This window comes from Harpia harpyja, chromosome 11 (genome assembly GCF_026419915.1).
Source record: "Harpia harpyja isolate bHarHar1 chromosome 11, bHarHar1 primary haplotype, whole genome shotgun sequence".
Classification (NCBI taxonomy): Eukaryota; Metazoa; Chordata; class Aves; order Accipitriformes; family Accipitridae; genus Harpia; species Harpia harpyja.
In genome coordinates this window covers 36549131-36568343 of record NC_068950.1, presented here as the reverse complement: position 1 = coordinate 36568343, position 19213 = coordinate 36549131, and the positions used below count along the sequence as shown (strand labels likewise).

Genomic DNA, 19213 nt, shown 5'->3' with positions numbered 1-19213 from the left:
CTTAGTATAACAGCTGACAGAGATGAGGGAAAGAGAAGATGGGACTGCTCAGTTTGTCCTTAAGGAAGCTTTCCTTTTCTAAAAGAAAATCTTAATTAGGGAGGGGGTTTGTTTTTGTGGTTTGTTTTTTTTTTAAATAAAAATTCAGTATTATATCTTCCCTGTTCTTGTAAGTGATTTCTTTGTGTTCTGTCTTTTGTAATCTTTGGGCCAGTTGCAATGATGGTTTAAATCAGTGTGACTCAGCTAACACTATTTAGCTTCTAACCCATAATGCTTCAAAACACGCGAGCCCTGACTTATCTCAAGCAAATGACGGCTTCCCCTGGAGTCGGCTAAGGCTGCTGGTGTTATTAAAGTTAAGCAGGAGTCTCTGTGTTCTGCTGTGTTCAGGTTTAAACAGTAAGGTGATGACACTTCTCTCTTGCTTTTGTTATTTCTTGGAGTTGTTCTCCTTCCTCTTGGTATGTGTGGTTTAAAAGCAGTCCATCATGTTGCAGACTCTATAAACTGTGGGTTGCTTAATTTGTGTGATTCATAACACAAGAAAAAAAGAACCATCATCATTCTTGGTATTACATCCAGCTCTGTTACCCAGAGCATTGACCTTGACCAGCTAATGATAGGTATTTAATATATGTGCCTGTGTGTATATATAGATATAAATATTCATTATGTGAGGTCTGAGATCATAAGGGAAAGCTGGCAGTGCCAAGTTTTGTTCGATGGTTCAGGCCTCCAGCTGTGCCAAACTCTGGGTTCCCTTAATGTACCATTAAAACAAAACCCAGGCTTTGCTTGAATGTCATCCAGCTTTATTAAGAGAAAGATCAAGCGTAATCTTATTAAGCTTGTCACTCAGAAACCATAAGGGTGCAGCCTTGGTGTGTCTGTTTGGTCCACATGTGCGAACAATTTTGCCTCGTGATACTCGAACAGGGGCTGTTATTCTTTAATGAAGGCTATGAATAACAGAGCTACAAATTGCAATGCAAGCTTGGTGATGTGTGCACACACTCGTGTGTTAAAAGAAAGGGGGCGAAGGCGTAGATTGTTTGCTTGGATTTTAACATATTCCTCAAGTATGCTTGAACCCACATAACCACAACGTTTTTCAAAATCTGTTGTGTATATTTTGAGGTTTCTAAACTTCCGTAATAACTTACTCAACTTTTGGATGTGACCATGTGTCAGTGGACAGCCATGTCATGGGAAACTAACAGGATCACTGAATCTCTGTCTTTTTGGTTTCACTAGAAGTCTGCTCACTGGGCCAATGTTATGAGAGAGATATTCAGATAAATTATGCTTATCTTCATTGTTCCTCCTTTTCCCCAGTGTTCACAGCTGGGCAGCAGGAGATAACAGTGAAAACCACTGGTGTTTATACCAGTGTAAAACCAGAGTAATGCAGTGGTGATTCAAATCAAATATTTCTGCGTGCTTGAAACATGGATGTATACAGAAAATCTGTGTGTTTATACATTTATACAGAAAAAACCTAAATTGAAATTAGTCAGGATGTTTGGCTGAGAATCTGTGTGGGTGGAATTCACAAAGATAAATAGTAATGAGTGGCATGTAGATACACATTTGATAGTCTAATTAGGACTAAATTTGTAATAAAAAGAACTCCGCAGGCATAGCATGTATGAATTAGTACTTCAGCAATACAGGTTTCCATGACTTTTGGTCAATTTAAATTTAACACCTGTGAGCAAGATATCCTTTGTGCACGGGGATGTGGAGGCTTGATACAACTGTTTGCATGCACAAAGTAGCTTATAAATGGAAGTATTTGCAGGATGGAGCTCATCACTGTTGGGTTGTGACAGGTGGTGTCCAAGAGAGGTGGCATATGAGCTTGGGAGTGACCACTGTTTGTATTCATACAGCACCTTTACAGCTGAGATTCTCTAAATACCGCAGGGCTCTTTTCTGTCCTTTTCCCACTACACAGATGGTGTCTTTGACAGATAAGATTTACTGACCATCCTAGTAGAGTCTTTGCCATTGGTGGCTAGCAACCCCCACTCCTTCCACACCGGGACCTTTAGCCAAAGGATTGTCTGTCCTTCCCAAAGTGTTTTTTTCTTTTGTTTTGCTTTTAAAGAAAGAAAAAATAATAAGGAAAGACACAGCCAAGAAATCTCCTAATGCTTTAAAAATATTGTGGTCAAACTGTCCTATGGAGATCCTTTTTCTAATTTATATCAACATCCTTAGGGTCAAAGCTGATCCTGATTTATGACATTTAGACGGACTAAAATGGGTACTTTCTAGCCCAGTTTTCTATTATTCCATAGCCTTGGGCATGCTTTGTACTTCAAAAGAGACATATCTCCAGATGTAGGTACTCTAGATCTCTTCCCACACCGCATGTATCTGAGGGTCTTGCAACACCATATTAAGCAGCTTAACAAATGTCTGCAGTGTGTTCCTGCCTTCCTTCTCTCCTCAGGGGCAATAGTTCGTTGTTTTGATCTGCCTTGTTTTGTGGGTTTGCTTCCTGGTGTTAGAGCAGGCATGAATCAAGCAGCAAGCCTTGAGCCTGGAGTGTAAGGTGGGAAGCAAGTCCCAGTTTACACCTCCTGAAATGCCACAGCAGCACCATCTACACCTGGTGACCCCAATCTGGAAAGGTTTTGAGGACTCCTGGGGCTTGTTTCTCTGGCCTTTCAGAGAGAGAAAGGCCTCAGCCTACAGCCTCAAAGCACTCCTTGAAAAAGTCCATTGCCTGCACTGGCGACGTTCACCATGATGGTGCAAAGGCATCCCTAGCTGAATTAAAAGGCTCAGGAAGGTCTTCTAGGGCAGGTTTCCTCTGTGTAGCTGAGTGGATTTGGAGATGCCTGGTGTAATTCAGAGGAGGCAAATGATCTACATAACACAAAGCTGTTTTTGATGGAGATATTAGCTCAAACCTTGAAAGTCATGCAACTACGCTAAACCGCCCTTTCAGCAGCGCCAGCTAAAACCACAGAGCAAAACTAGGTGTAATTGTCCTTGATCGTGGATTAAAAGCAAGCTTGGAAACGTGCTTGTTGCAGTGTGCTCCGCTATATGGCAGAAGAGAAAGGGTTGATTCCAAACTCAAGACCAGGCTGGATGTGTTGTGCAGACCCAGGGGCTCAGCAGGGACACATCTCGGCAAAACCAGAGGCGAGCTAGGAAGAAGAGGGGATGCACATCTGGGCACGGGTGAGTCAAGGTCCATGAGCTCCATGGAGGACTTGCCCTCAGATGGTGATGGAGACCTCAGCACCATGGAGTGCGTCTTGCCTCCAGTTGTTCACACTGGCAGGGCAGCCTCCAAGTGCCACCGGTACTGTGCTGGTTAACTGAAAGAAAAGGCCATTTCCAGGTTTGGGTGACTTCACCTCACCTTATTCACAGCCTGATTTGTAAACTTTCTGGTGTGTTTTTCTGCAGCAACAGTGACATCCAGTGGTCAGCTGGATTTTTCTGGGAAAAACATGAACCGTAGACGGTCTTAAGAATGTGAAGCTTTTATATTTAGAAAGATACTAAGGAAGCTAGGGTTTTGTTTTCTTGAAGTTTCCTTTTTTTAAAAAGTCTGGTAAAATGGCTTCCGTTTTCCTATGCCAGCAGGGCACTGCTTGAGAAGCAGGCTAGAAAGCATCAGTACTCTCTGCTCCAGCACAGTTTGTCCTGTGTCCATAAACTTCAGGGGACCAGCAATTTGCTGAGGAATCACTGTCTTTTGTGCTGTGGCATCACCACGTTTTTCACTTGTGAGACACCCAAATAAACCACCAGAGAGGGGCTTCTGGAAAAGATGAAGAAACCAGTGTAGTCTGTAAAATAGTTGACTGTGAGGTCAAAACCAGAAAGAACAAGCAAGGATCCGTGTCCTGTCAACTGGGAGCTTTGATTTGTGGTTTTCAAACTCATTTTCAAACAGAAAATGACAGCCTGTCTTGTAGTCTTTTGAAGTAATTTCACAGATTTGACAGACATTGCCCCCAACTAACTTTCCTGGCGTGGTTTAATCGCACGCTGGAGCAAGATTACAATTTTTTTTAATTCAGTTTAGAGCTGTGCTTGTGCAAACCAGAGGAAATGGGGGTTCAATGAAATGATCAGTGGGCAGGTTCAAAATGAACACAGGGAAGTGCCGTTTCACACCGTGCATAATTACATTGCCACCACAGGACATTGTGGAAGCCAAATGCATCCATGAGGCCAAAAAGGGATTAGATAAACTCAATAGTCTAGCTCTGGATGTCACTAAACTTCTGATTCCCCAAGCCTGCAATGATATACCAGGGTACTCACCACTATTTATTTTCTACAGCAAACTACTAACATCCTTATTACCTGCCAGAAGCCTTTGCCTAAGGCAAAGATGCTGCATTTCATAGTACGGGCTGTGTCCTAAGAAAAGCTGAGGTCCCACAAGATCTGGCCATGCCTCAGAAATGTCTCCACAAGTTCAATGAGGTATTCTGCATGCAAAAAGCTGTGTTGCTGACCAAGGAGCTTTCCAGGGCTCGAAGCTGCCCTGAGCTCAGACTCCATCAAGTCATTGTAGGTGTTTTAGTAACATGTTCGCAGTTACCTTCTTTGCAAAGTACAAGCATGGAGCAGGGAGGTACGGAAACAAGTTTTCTCCCCCCTACCCCAACCCTTGCCTGGCTTTGGCAAGCAGGTCCACGTGCATTCCAGACTAGTTCGGGATGGCTCAGGGGATTTGCGATGGGATATGAAACACTTCGCTCGGAGGCTACCTGCCTAGCACCAGCTGTCGGGACTTTAGTGTGGCGGCTGTCCGGGGGGCCCGGCAGTGGCTTAGGTGAAAAGAGTTGATAACTTTGGTTCAGATGGGAGCGTGTTGTCTACTTCAACAAGCTGCAAGCACACTAATGAGGCACCTTGGGCAAAAAAAGAGCCTGCATTTCCTTACCGATTTCCTCACTGCTTGAAGTGTTGATAACAACTGGCAAACAATATTGTACATAATGACAGTGCATATCATACCAGACCGTCTGCACTTAGGTGTTCTGATGGTCCTAGCTGGTTGGGCCAGTCTCAGAGATGTCTCAGCACCCTGAGAAGACTCTTAGAGACGCTGGGTTTTCTCTAGATTTTCCTCAGACTCATTTCCTTGTCTCCTGCTGCAGTGCTGGGGATTGGTAAAGTTCCCAAGATTTTGTATATTGGCCCTGTCCGTTGGAGAGAATCATGAGGGATGCAGAAACATGTTCCCTGCCACACAGCTCCATGGCTGGCACACACCTCCAGTCACACCTGACATCACATCTTTGTGTAGAAAGGTGTGTTCCCAACAACCTGATTCAGTGAGGAGCATGCGCCTTAAAAAAAAAAAAGAAAATCCCATGTAGTTATGGCATTCTGCTATAGGGAAAAATGCCAATAACCATCCTCCATGCAATATCTCAGACTGAGCAAGCCCTGTCTTCACTCATAGTAAAACCTGAGGACAAAATAACACGCAAACCTTTACTTCAGCCCTACCCGCGTCATTTTCCTCCTACAGATTTCTTGTCCTGGTAAGTTGTTCCAGCTTATACCAGCAAACACAACAAATACATTTTAGAAAATAAACACTTCAAATCTGTAGGCTTTTTTGTTTACCCCCAAGGGACCTTTTCCTTAGCATAGTCAGGAAGGGATTGAATTCATTGTGTCTCAAACATAGTGGCCTGAGGTAATAGGATATTGTGAGCTACTCATCCACTTCCCTCCACCCTTTAAACTTGGATCCTTGACATCCAGTGAGTTATTTCTTTAAGAATACATACTGAAAGGGTCATTGGTCTGTTAGATCTTCTCTCTGTGGGAGACTCCTCTAATGCCATGTAAGTAAAGCTAGAACGTGAAATAGCCCAAAAGGCCCCCATAACCAACCGAAGCACATTGTCCAGCACAACTCCCCCTCCTTTGCAAACTCTGGCAGGGCAAGAAAGTTGGGGGACAGGGCAGGAGAGGGGAAGGATGGGGAGGAAGGATGGGCTCTGTGCAGTGTTCAGGAGCTGCTGGGCAGTGGTAGGGTAGCTTGGTGGGCCATCATGCCATGTCTGATAGGTGCTGAGGCTAAAGGAGCTATTTAAACTCACATGGCCAATGGAGAGCGAATTGCACAGAGGACTTATGTTCTTCCCAAACCTTGTATTTGAGATATTGGAATGAATTGCTCTGTGGAGGTGCCCATCCTCTCCAGTGAGACTGACCAGCTTAGATTAGTCACTTCATTTTGAAATGACTGAAGCAGCTATGAACTCTGTTGTTGTGTTGGTCTGACACAGCTCAGTTGTTGCTGTGGTCTGACACAGAGGCCAGAGGAGATGCTTGGGAGGTGACGTCACTTGAGTTCTCGCTTGTGATGGTTTTCTTAACCTAATTGAAACAGCTGGTTTAGACTTGAAGAAAATTAAGCTTTTCGTAAAAAAAAAAAAAAAAAAAATCATTTTACTGTTTTCCACATATATTTAGGGCAAGTCTGCTAGCGAAGGTGTGCAAAGACTTCGAAGATAGCACAGAACTGAGTGGCTGAGCCCACATGATGGCACTGTATTAGGTCTGAAAGTGGAGAGTTATGCCAGGGTGGCACCAGACCCAAACTGGTAAGCTCAGTCCAATTGCATGCTGAGCCTGTTGAGGGCTCTGTGCACTGCACTTCAGGCCACTTCCAGAGAAGAATTTCCAGTGTGTGACATTTGGGTGCCTCCAGAATAGCTCCGTGCCCTCAACAGGAGGGATGCTTAGAGGGGCTAAGCAGAGAGGAAGAGCAGAAGGGGAGAAACATGAGGGGAGTTTATTAAATCGAGGGGCAGCAAGGAAATAGGCGGTGTCTGTGGGAGTCTGTCTGTCCTTCAGACTGAGATGCTCTGAGTATAGTATTGCACTGCAGATCTCAAAGACACTCCAGGGAAACACAAATCTGTGCTCCATTAGCTGGGTGTCAATCTGGAATAACCCCCTCAACTTTTGGCCCCTCATCGCTCCATTCTCCCCCCGGCTATGGTGTGGCCTTTCTCCAGAGCGTATTCTGTAAGTGCTCATGGGTGAGAGGGGTGATTACATTCAAGGAAGGAATGAAGGAGAGCCATGGGAGGATTGCTGGATATTCAAAGTGCTGCACGCTTTGGCCTTTTATGTTTTATGGCTTTGCTTCCCGTGACTGTCCAAAAGTGGCTATGAGTCAGTTCCTCACAACTGCGGAGAATAACAACATCAAACAAGAGAGGGAAAATGATTTCTCCATCTGCCTTGGAGAAGGGGTGGCATGATGTAAGGAGGCTGTGATGTAAGCCTGCTTTACAAGACCATTGCACGTGGCTTGTACAAAGTATTTTTTAAGGCATGCTTTGAGCTTGGATACTCCTGCCAAACAGGGGAGGAAGAAAGCTCGTTCCCTGCTCCTCCAGCTCTCGTCCCCAGCTTTTTGCATAATGCTGAAATTTCCAAGTGCAAAACTGTGTCCTGCAGCAGAGCAAAAGCCAGCAACCTGGGGTGACAGACTTTTCTGAAAGGTGTATGTATATACATATATAAAGTATTTGGGTGCTGTTACTACCCAGGAGTTGCCTCAGGGCACTCTCAGTTCTGTGCTGTATCTCTGAAAGTCACTTTCTCTTTGGAAAGCCCACGTGCAGCTCTTGATTTGAACCTGAATACCAGTCTCTAGAAAGCTTTTGTTATATCTGGTCTGTCTGAGGTGTGGGTAAGGATGCATTTGGGATGCTGAAGATACATACACTGCATGTCTCATCCTCTGGCATGGAGTATGGCTCCTGTTGTTTTATACTAACTGGGGAGGTGAGGGGACACTGGGACTCCTTCCAGCAGCTCCCAGAAAATTCCCCTCCTGGATCCCCACAAGCATTAATTTTGTTCATGTTTTCAGTAAAATCTAAAATCAAAATTTTCAGGCAGTCCTAACATCATACTCATTACTAGATGCTGCATATCGCCCACCTAATCTGTTACTTGGTGTCATTCTTTATACTCTGGTAAGATACTTCACATTAGAAGGGTACTCAGGCTGGAGGAAACTTTTAGATGCTTTTGCAAGTTGGATCTAGGTGTAAGATCTGTACGCAAATCCAACGTTTGCTCCTTGTCAAAGTGCACTCGAGATACTGATTGAAGGCAATCCCTACCACTAGAGTGAGATCTCAGGAAAGTAAATGGTTTAGAAAGAAAGAGGAGCTATCCTCTAGCAGTGAAGGCGGTCTAAATGAGTTGTCATGAGAAAGGGTGAAAGAGCCTCCAATTTTTAAAGGGTGATATTCATTAGCAAAGAATGGCTGGATGCAGGGATAGAAGCAGCTATGATGCTGGAGGAGGATTGGAAGGGAATTAAAAATTTGGAGAGTTTATCCACAAAACTGGTTCCCCATCATGGGTCTGGGACATCTGGGACATCTGGGCCATGGCAGGAAACAGTAATGTGGGATTACTGGGTTCCTCCCAGTAAATTCATGCTGTTACCCAGACACCATTGGGTTAGAGTGAAATGTTATAATGGAGAAATTCAGATAAAATTCATTGCCTGAACTGTTTGCTGTAGCTCCTTACTACAGCCTCTTCTTCGCACATTCATCATTCAGTTTCCAAAATAACTCAGTTTGACCATTGTCAGGATAAGAGAAATGGAGGCACACTTTCAGAGGCAGCAAGAAAAGGAACCAGCAAGTATTTGCCCCAGCTGTGAGTGTGCAGCTTTCGGCATTTACATTTTTGCCTACCCTAATTCTTGTGAAGCCTAACTACCATAAAAACTCTGGTGGTGCCAAGAGGCTTGAAAATCAACATTGAGAGAGAAGGAGGAATAGAGACTGCCGCCTCCTGATTGCAAAGCAGCCCGAGGTCTAAATGGCAACAAAACGTTATACATAAAGTCTGATTCACTGTGTGGAGAATGTAAAGAATTGAGACCTCCCGACACAGTTTACGTTGGCCCTTTTTATGACTAATTGTGCAGAAAATAGCTCTGCTTGTAGTGTGCATGGAAACAGTTCAGGTTTCTGCTGTGTGTCAGCTAATGGGCTAGCAAGGCTTTTTTAGCACAACTTCAAAGGCTCTGGCAATGGAGGTCCTTTGTGAGGGAATTATCTCCTGCTCCTTTGTACCCCTTTATCCTTCTAAGCCGTGGAACAAAGAATTGTGAAACGAAGAGACGAAGTAATTTGTAGTAGATCTCTACACCTAGATAAAGTACATAACATTTCCTTAAAAAACACTTTTTCTGCTTCTGTCATCAAAACAAGGTTATATTTTTCTGTGTAGGAACACCCAAGTTCATTTAACTTTTGAGGGATGCAACCTTATGCTTAGGTATGCTATTGATGGGGGTCACCAGAATGTCTGAAATGGTAAAGGAGAGCTTTAGTTTCTGTAGTCAATTAGAAAATACGTGGCTGTTACTGTTAGAGTTGGCTGAGAAGTGTATTTCTCTCCACCTCAGGATATTCCACTAAGAAAGGAAGAAAATGCATTTTTTCAGCAGTGTGCATGCGCATGCTTTAAGGAAACCATGTATTTGTCACCTTTTAGTAAAAAAACAAAGAAGTGGTTTATTTTTTCTTTCTTCTAGTGAAAAATGAAACCTTATGGAGATAAGGAAATGCATTACGTGCATCTGCTTTGTGTAGTCCAAAGCACAGTTCTTAATTAAAAATAAAAAAGCAAACCAGAGATGGAAGGTGTTTGATTAATATTAGCAACCATGCTGTATAACGTGTTCCTCCAGTGTCTCCAGATCCTCTGTCTCGAAAAAACAAGACATGAGTGAAAGGAAAATGAAGGCCTCATCAAATTTAATGAAGAAACACCACCCAAGTGCAGTGAGCCACGCTAGCCACTCTACTGCGTTTGTGTTCAAACTACGAAACGACTCTGTATTTAGCACTGAGTCTTGTCCTCAACCAAATCCCATGAGTATCTCCTTATCCCTAGAGGGTGGAAGGACTGCATCCACACCTTTTTTTTTTTTTTTTTTTTTTTAATCTTCAACTGTTAGGAGAGGCTGTACTGCATCTCCATGCCCAAGTACAGACTTTCATTTAAGTCCCTATCTAGAAAATCTTTTGTCTGCTTTCTCTCCTCTTCCCACACTTGCATGGATTTCCTGAGGCAGTTGGTGTTCTGACCTCTTGGATCCAGTTTTCATCAGCTGTCAAGGTAAATTTGGTTAATACTGCAGGAGTAGTTTATTCAGGTTTAGACTGAAGAGGGAATAGTGATAGAAAAGTAAGAGCCTTCCCCTGTCTCTCTAATCTGTCTGATATGTCACTAGATGCACTAACTTTTCAATAGTTATACTTTTTTTTTTTTAATGAAAATTTCCAGGCCAGCCAGAGAAATTTTTAAAAGTTTTTAGCAGAAGCATACACACACACACACACACACACATATAAAGTTCATTTTTTTTATATCTATAAATAAAAATTAAATCCACCGATGTTATAAAAAATCTGGCAATTATTACATATTCTGTTTGCATGTATGGGCAGCCAGAGGCAGGGATTTGATGTTTTTCACTGATGCTGAGCTTAATTGTCTCTAATATACAGGTTAAATTGGTTTTCATTACATGCCATAAGCTGTCAAAAGTATTATATTGTTGTCAATATCTAACAAGTGAATGCTTATCTCAAGTTGTATGTGACCAAGAAGAGTAATTTTGTGTAAGAAATTTCTCATATAGAAAATTTTCCTGGATTTTAAAACTGGGAAGGATAATTATGATGGACTTAGCAGCAGGAGGCAAGCCAAGACATTTCTTCCAGGAATTCTTTAACCCTGGAAGTACAGCAGTGACACGAGGGTGTTTTCATGTTTCACTTTACCCACCTGCACTGGACCTCTCAAGTGCCACCTCTTTCCTCAAACCTTCCTCTTCCACATATCTCTGATCCTGAGGAGCTCCTTGCCATGGGATACCATGGATCACTGTTGGAAAGATGTCTGTGTCGGGTGGGGAGGCTGTTGGTCTGAGCATGCGTATTTTCAGGTTTTCCATCACCAAGGTAGAGCATGACTTCAAGTCGCTTGTAGTGTGCATAATGAGATAATGAGTTGGCCACAACAGCGTTACTGTGATGTAAAATAAACAGATGGATACAAAACCAATCTCAGTATGTGAATTCTGACTGAGCAGAGAAGTTAAGACAAGTAGAAGTCAGAGCTGGTCTGTATAGAAATCTTGCAATCAGGTGGAAAGGATGTATTAACAGGGCAAGCTGATGGTGAGATGGGTGGTGATTTACCCAGATGTATGTTGGATAATGCAAACAGGGAAATTTTAAGCGGAGTCTAAAGGTAAAGCTTTGCAAAGACCTGTTCATGCCATTACTTAGCAGTTGTTAAAGCTTCAGCCTCTGTTGATGTATGTGGAGTGGAGGATATTTGGGGGTCAGCTTGAAGTTGGGTTTGGGGTTTGATTTTATTTTTTTTTATTTATTTATTTCCTCTTGGTTGAACTGGGGCATTGAAAATATTTCAGTATGTGTTGAATTGTGGGCTTAAAATGAAATAACTATGTTCACATTGAAGTTTGTAATGAAGATTTTCATTTATTCAGGGATTTGGAGTTTGGTGGGATTTCTTTAATGGAAGCTGGTATTCCTTCATGTTAGGAAAGGCAAAATTAAAGGAATAAGCCTCAAGCTTGGAGCAGAGGGTAAGGAGTTTTGTGGTACAGAAATTCAGTCCCTGGTCTCAGAAGAGCTCCTGGGGACATTCATTCCCCGCATGGGTGGGTTTTACCTTAGCAGGAACCTTCTCTGTTCCCCGTAATTGCAGTCCAAATCTGACACAAACTCCCAGATGGCTGGAGGACAGCTCCCAAGAGAAAGGGCTGCGGCAGAGGACTGAACGGCTCGGGGCGACTTACCCTGTGGAAACACACATCTCGCCACGCTTACGTTTTTCTGCCATCCTGCACAGCAGATCACCAGTCCAACGAGCTAGCAGCTTTCATCATGATTTCCATGCAGAGGGCAGGAATGGGAAGTCCAGGAGGTATCGCCTTTTGGTCTTCATCCGTCACCTGAAGGGATTCATTGACATTGTTGATGGTCCTACCATTTTGTGGATGAGGAATCAGAGCTGTTGCATAGTTCCTTTTTTCCTGGGTTTAAAGCAGTTAAAATTGGGTTCTTTTGTACTGCCATGATGTCAAAGATTTGCTGGATTCAGGACGATTGTTTACATTAAGAAATCTCTTGGTATTTAAGACTCCGGTTCAGGGAAAGTAGAGCTTTGTACCATGGACTCAGAAACATCTCTGATTTTGACACCTTTGACTTTGGTTCCTCAGTGTCACTTTGCCAGTGACAGAATGGGGACCTTTGTTTGCCTTGGCCACTGCATAAAAAACCAGGATATGATCAAATCCAGTTAATCACTCACAAATGTCTCATTTCTTGAATCTCTGAGGGTGTGTAACACATTTTTGGGACTGCTTTCTGCTCCTTTGGCTTTTGTTATAAATAAGTTAGTCAGGGGAAAATCAAGTTTGAATTTTCTTAAAAGGAAGTGGAGGAATCCTGGAACACACTAGGGCTCTGCAAATGCACGTTTAATCATTTAAAGAAATGTCTTTTGGCTAAAAGCTCTTACTAGTGCTTGCAAGTTGCGCTAAAAGCCATACGACTACATCATTCCCACAACTGATGCAAATTAGCGCCCTCGTTGGCAGTGTGAGCAGAGAGATGCAGGCTTAGTGAATGCTAGGGACTGAATTACTCTCAAATTCATAGCGACTTTGTGCAGTATGGGTGAAGTGTCCTAGGGGTGACTCTGGTGATGGTTACGCCAGCTCTTTACACAGGGGCATGCGTGGAGAGAAACTCAGGCATGTCCTGCCTGCCTTGGTTTTTTTGAAGCAAAGCATTTGGCTCTGCTGCAGAGTCGGGCAGTTACAAACATCTCCTGCAAACGCTTACACTGTGCTTAAGGCAAGCACACACTCGCCAAGCAACAGCAAACCAAAGGAGTGTGTTTTTACACGCAGCACGTGGTGGAACTCCCTGCTGCAAGATGTCGCGGGGCAAAAAGTACATGGAGGCAGAGGCTTGAGCGCATTCATGGTGAATTGGTCTATTCAGAGCTGGCAGTGAGATGCAGTGACCTGGGTGTAAATGGGGGTCGCCCAGCAGTGCAGAGCTGGAAGCTAATGGACATAATGGAGGAGGATTGTTCTGTCCTTTCTCAGTGTCGTTCATGTATATATTTATATACCTTTAACATTCACCACGGGCTACAGTTGGAGACAGGTTACTGGGCTACGTGGATTTTAATAAACCTGTTAGTGGACTTCTTGCCTCCTTACTTTATACGTCTAACCCATCCTGAAAACAATGTGGGACTCTGACAATAAGTTGAAAGCTTTGGAGGGATTACACTGCCTTATTGAGTCTGTACCCAAAGCCCTTTGAGGGCCTCCATTGACTCCAGTGGGATTTGGTTCAGACCTCAAGTATATAGGACTCCCTTAAGTAAACTCTTTCAAGGCCTGTACATGCTGCAATACTTACTGGGCTCTTTGTTACTTCTGTGAATAGGAATGCGACCTTTACACTTCTAGCGAAGAGCCCTGATTCACAGGACTAAATCTTCACATTTTGGGAGAGATAAGGTTACCATCCCAGCTCGTCCCAAGCCTGTTGTGCAGGTGGCTGAGCAGTTGATGAAGCAATTCCTGAATCACTGCCGTTTTAGGTAGATAAGCACTGAGCGTGCGGTACAGCAGCTTCAGAGCTTCTTCGTAAGCAGATGTCCATGAACGATGATGGGTAGGGTGGACATCTGGGGTTGTAAGTTGTTATAATTCATGAGCCAAAGCCCTAGTAATACTCTTTTTGCCACTGCAGGGTCATTCTGATGTCCATGTTAGAAGTTCATTTAGTCCATGTACATACTAAAAATGGCCACAGTGGAAGATGAGACTAGCAATTCATCTAGGTTTTCTTTTATCCACCCAGTCCCTAGACAGTGTGAGGGGTGGGAGGGTTAAATAAGATGGAAGAAGACCATATCGGGCTGTATGCTGTCTTTTCCTCTGGCCATAGCCAAAGGCTGTAGTGGTGAATAGCCGAGTCTGAATTACAACAAATTGCATAACATGTCTGTCTTGCTTTTGGAGCTGGTCTAGCTTTTGGTACCTTGCCTCCCAAACCTGTTGTTCCAACAGGAGAAACTCAAGTGAGTGAGAGGAGCAGTTTGATTGACAGTGCTATTTTCTACCTGTATTTTAGGTCACTTCCTGGGTAACAACACTGTGATTGATGTACTGAGACAAGCAGGATTTGAAGTGGAGCACACCCCTCCTGGACAACCAATTGGAAAGTAAGCAGTTGCCCACAGATTATTAATCACTTTCTCTCCTTTTCTTTTTTCTCTCCCTTTTTCTGTGACTAAGCAAGATTATTGCATTAGTATAGGGGGTAGGTGAGGGGGTGAGGAACCTCTCTTTCCCACTCAAGTTCCAGACAAAAAGTGCATTGTAAAGTATCTGTTGTGTGAGTTTGGAAGCATATGGATCCTCAGTAGCTGGTTTTTTTTTTTCATGTGGGGACATTATTCATATCACAGCTGCTTCACTACACCAGATCAGAAGTGCCACAGTTTCTTTCTGTTTTCAAGAAACCTCTCATTCAGCTCATTTTCCCCCATACCTGTTTTGTCTTTTTCTCTCCATGGGGTTTTAGTTGCTTCTCCATTGCAGGGCAGAAGACTGCCACCAACTTCATTTTCCGGGCCTCTCTGTCAGCCTGCTCTTCTTCAGCTGGAATTTCAGTTTTGCCTGAAGGACCATATTTAGTGTAGCAGATGCACCTTGGAGAGTGTGGTGGGTAGGTAAAAAGCAATTCAATATTCCCTGAGCTTCTCCATCTATGTGATCAAGTAAAGCAGGCAAGAAGGATTGATTACCAGGCTCTTGGCAATCTTCATTAGTATAAGATAAAATACGGCACAAAATTGTCCTCAGTTGGTGAAACAGACTTCCTTCCTCCCCTGGACTTTTTCCTGGCCATTTAGATGAGGTCTCTGTCTAAAAATATCATAGACAATAAAACTGGGAGGGATGGTGAGAGACTATCTAGCTTTGCGAAGTTAGCCTTTCCTCTGCATTCTGCAGATAAAAATTGGCCGAGATTGCTCTATCACAGGATTGCTATCCTCATTAGGAGAAAGTGTTAGCAGCATGCTCCCGTCCCTGGTGGGCAGACATGACGTGGTCCAAATATGAGGTGAGTTTCAATATGGAGGATTAATCGCGGGGCTAGTAGACCATGTCTGAAAAAGCTATGTTTAATATAGTTGGAAAATCTGGCTGATCTAACCTTGTTTGTGAAACATCCGCAATGATTCATATAGAATATAATATGGCTCAACTGTACATAAGTGTCTTTGACAGAGCGTTTATCCTAAATGCTTCTTGGAATAAGTTGAGCAATAAAAGCGCAGTCTTAAATAACAATGGGAAAAAGAGGAAGAAAAAGCTATCAAACACAAGGAAGACCATATATTCAGAGGAGGTTTAAGAAGCACTTTGGCAGAGGGAGAAAAGTCAACATGGCACAGGGAGGAGCAGTAAACACTGTAACTGCCTGGAGCTGGAAATTTTGGCTAAAATCAACAAAAATGCCTGTGTCTAAAAATACAGCAAAACAGAAAAACCAAGCACGCTATACCAAAACAGCTGAGGTATACTGTTCCTAGGTTTCTGACAAAGAAACTTTCCTCTCAGGGAAGCAGGCACTTTCCTCAGCTATTTTCTTTTAGTTGAAAGTATCATCTTCCCATCAAAAGTATTTCAACTGGTAATTGTGAAACTATTAATTTATTGGCTGTTTGCAAGCCCTTGAGAAGAAAGAAAGATACAGTAGTGCGAGAGATGTCCAAGAATAGTCTCTGCTCTTTATGGTCTTGGGATATGTTTATACATGTCATCACAGACTTGAAATAATGTGATGGGGCAGGAAACTTGAAACAAAGCCGCTGCTTAATGTTGACTTATTTACAATATGGGGCACCTCTGTGTATGCATTCCCCTACCTTGGCAGCAGTGTCTCCTGTTCATGACGTCTTCCCTAAAATTGTCTCCCTGGGAGAAACGTACTTGAAAGCAAGTGGATGTGGACTGCTACGTAGAATGATGCATATGTCCTCAGTTGAATTATCTTGCGCTTAGTAGTTTCTGTTCCCAGATCCAGACCAGACGTTGGGCAGGTTGGTCCCTTTGTCTGGACTAGTGCCCCAATTCCAGTGGGCTCTGTTCTGTATATTGAACATACAAAACTTTATTAAAGGGTATACTGTTGTGCATGAGTACTGGATTGAGTCGAGAGAGAGCATATGGTTGTACTCCATAAAGATTAGATGCTCTGTATGTTTTCCTATGGTCTGATGATCCAGACACATCAGCCAGTCTTAGATGAGAATACAGAAAGAAAAATAAATGCCATGGTAAAGAAATCCAGAGTTGCCACTAATTGCATCACTCAAGGTGCAGAAACAGTATAAGATTATAGAAAGTTTAAATAAAGAGAATTTAGAAAAAAAGAGACTCTCTGACCTACACATCAGGGACTCTATTTTCAATTGTTCTACAGCTGGGGCTGTAGCCATCAGAACTGCTTGGGGCTCGCCCTTAGAAACAAGGAGGATGCTGCAAACCATTTTGTGTCTCTTTTTTAGAGTAGCTTGTATTTTATGATTTCTGGGCAAGCTGCAAAAGACAGTCTAGTCAAACATAGTTATGACAAAAGTTGACAGTATATGCAGAAAGCATGGCCAGTTAATTGTTGTGATGTTGGGGTTAAGTTGCTGTAATTGAGCATCTTAAGGAGCCTTGCATTTTTTTCTACCCCTCTTTTTTTGCTCTCCTCTTTCCTTTTTAAAAGATGAAATAAAAACATTTGAAAACAGTTAGAAAGGCCCAGAAGAGGAACCGTTTCGGGATAGTAGCTATACTAGCCACATGTATACATAGAATAAACAAGTAGAAGCTCAACAAATTTTGACCTGCTTGCAAGCAGAAATTGTTTTATGGATTATAGAGATGCAGGTGGTTTTGCCTTGATTCTTACGGAGCCATACCTGAAATAAGAGGTATTTCTCTCCTCTGCTGAAACCCAAAAGAGACATTTCTACTTTACTTCCAAATAAGTTGTATAAGGAAGTCAAGCCCACTGCATTGCATTCTGGCACTGACAATTGAAAAATTGGATAGTGTTCAGGGAAGATCAGCTGGACTCTAATGTAGAGATTGGTGGGGGTGGACAGCACATGGAAAAAATGCAAGGGTTGGAAAAAACTGAAACAGCTGCATGCTTATGTTTTGGCCAAGGGAATTCTAAAAAGGATTGTTGTGGACGGATTGTGCACAGGATAAAGAGGAACAATTTGAGCTGGCACATAGGAACGTTTGGAGGTATATCATATTGAAACTGAGGGTGGTTTTGGCTGAATATCAATGATTTCTTGACAGTCATTGGCAGGACAGTCTTTCTCAGGTTAAGTCAGAAGCCCCATTATTTGAAATGATGTAAGTAACTTTAGCAAAACACTCGTGCTGCATCCTACTTACTACCAACGCTGCCTTGCTAAAAAAGCAAATACTATTTTTCTTTAATATCTCTGTTCCTAGAACAGTATGATTATTATTATTATTGAAATGATTAGTTGTCTGATCTTTATTGTTCAATAATAATGAAGCAGTGGTACCATAAATAGGTGGGGTAGTCTGGTATGACATTTAAGCTCTGCCATCCATTTCAGTTTCAGAAAGGACAAGAGAATACCTTTTTAGAAAATAACTAGTACTGTTCCCGTGTGTCAGAAAAGCCTTGGGAAGAGTGAAACAGGACAAAGACCAAAGCTGTTTATGCTTTCAGTTGCATACAGGCTGGGTAAAGCCGGAAGATTGTTGGCTTCCTCTGTGAAAATGCTAAGCATGGGTTGTGAAATGGCTGCTCTTTAAGCTGACCAAAATGAATACCTAGAGTCTCACATTTCTGTTGTCTAGTGACAAGCACAAATTTGAGCCAAGTTCTCCTTTTCTTATGGTACTGGGGAAAAGTAAGGTGGGACCTTGGCAGGCTAGAAGAGATAGCCGAGACATGGAGAGGTTTCATAGCTCCAGAATCAATGAACTGGCAAAAGGAAGTTCATATAAAATACATTTAGCTGGTGGAGCTATTTGGGAGCTCTTACTGACTGGATTTCTGAAAACCCCTAGTTCCTGTTGATCTGCCTGGTGGCCCAGTGTTGACCTTCCTGAGCCTGTTCTAGAATCCCACCAGCAGACTATTGAAAATACCTTCTTTAAAGCTCGATCCCTTTCCGTAAAAGAAACCCTTTTGCACTCAGCAAGCAGAACAATGCCATAAACACATGAGAACTTACCCTCACGTTGGCTTCATGTGTTTATTTTGTTGCCTGAGGGAGTGTCCCGAATCTGTTTGCCTGACAACCTTCAACAGCATTCGTATTTGCTTCTTATTTTGCTGCCTGTCCTCCTTGTCCCCAGATAAAGGCATTGGAAAATGAATGGCTGAATCAGTAATCTCATTGCTTTGCACTGAGATAAGAAAGGCAACTTTTTTCGGTGGGGCTTCTGCCAACTGGCCGTCCCTGCCCCTCTCTGTCCTCAGAAAGCAGAGCTGCATGCTTGGGGTGGGGAGAGAGGAGGAGATGGGAGAAAGTTTCCCCTCAGATGGATTCCAGTGACTTGAGCAGATAGAGGGCCACAGCTGCTTCACATTTAATTGGAAACAGCCAAATTGCAAGATCAATCCCGGAAGCACCTGTGTCCGTGATGACTCTATTGTTACTGGGTTCTCAGAATCGGCTCTGACCTTCTGCCACGCGCAAAGCCCTGACGTACGGCACGCCGTTCTCTCGGCCAGAAAAACATGCAGCAGTGCTCATTTCCATTAGACTGCTCTTTCCGATATTATGCTCAATGCTACCTTCTTTCAGAATGCGAGAATTCAGGACAAGCTTTTATTGCTGCCCATCTGAGAGTTTATTGTAAACTCTCAGAGCTCTGCTGTAGAAATTAATTACCCTTCCTCCTCATGTCTGAACTTCCTGGTCCAGTCAAAGCAACATGTCTTTGCTGTTGCAGCTTATTCCTTTCCTTCTTTCTGAAGCAAAGAGCTTGCTCCTTCACCTTTTCCTGGAGCATCCGACAGGTGCGACCCTGGCTCTT

At 43.0% G+C, this 19213-nt stretch overlaps 1 protein-coding gene across 1 annotated transcript in view; it reads left to right on the top strand.

The window, feature by feature from the left end:
• Positions 1-19213, top strand: part of TRABD2B (TraB domain containing 2B) — a 299654-nt gene that overhangs the window by 234835 nt on the left and 45606 nt on the right. The window contains exon 5 of the mRNA XM_052802030.1: positions 14250-14340. Within this exon, the coding sequence (XP_052657990.1) occupies positions 14250-14340 (91 nt within the window). The remainder of the gene's footprint in view (positions 1-14249; positions 14341-19213) is intronic.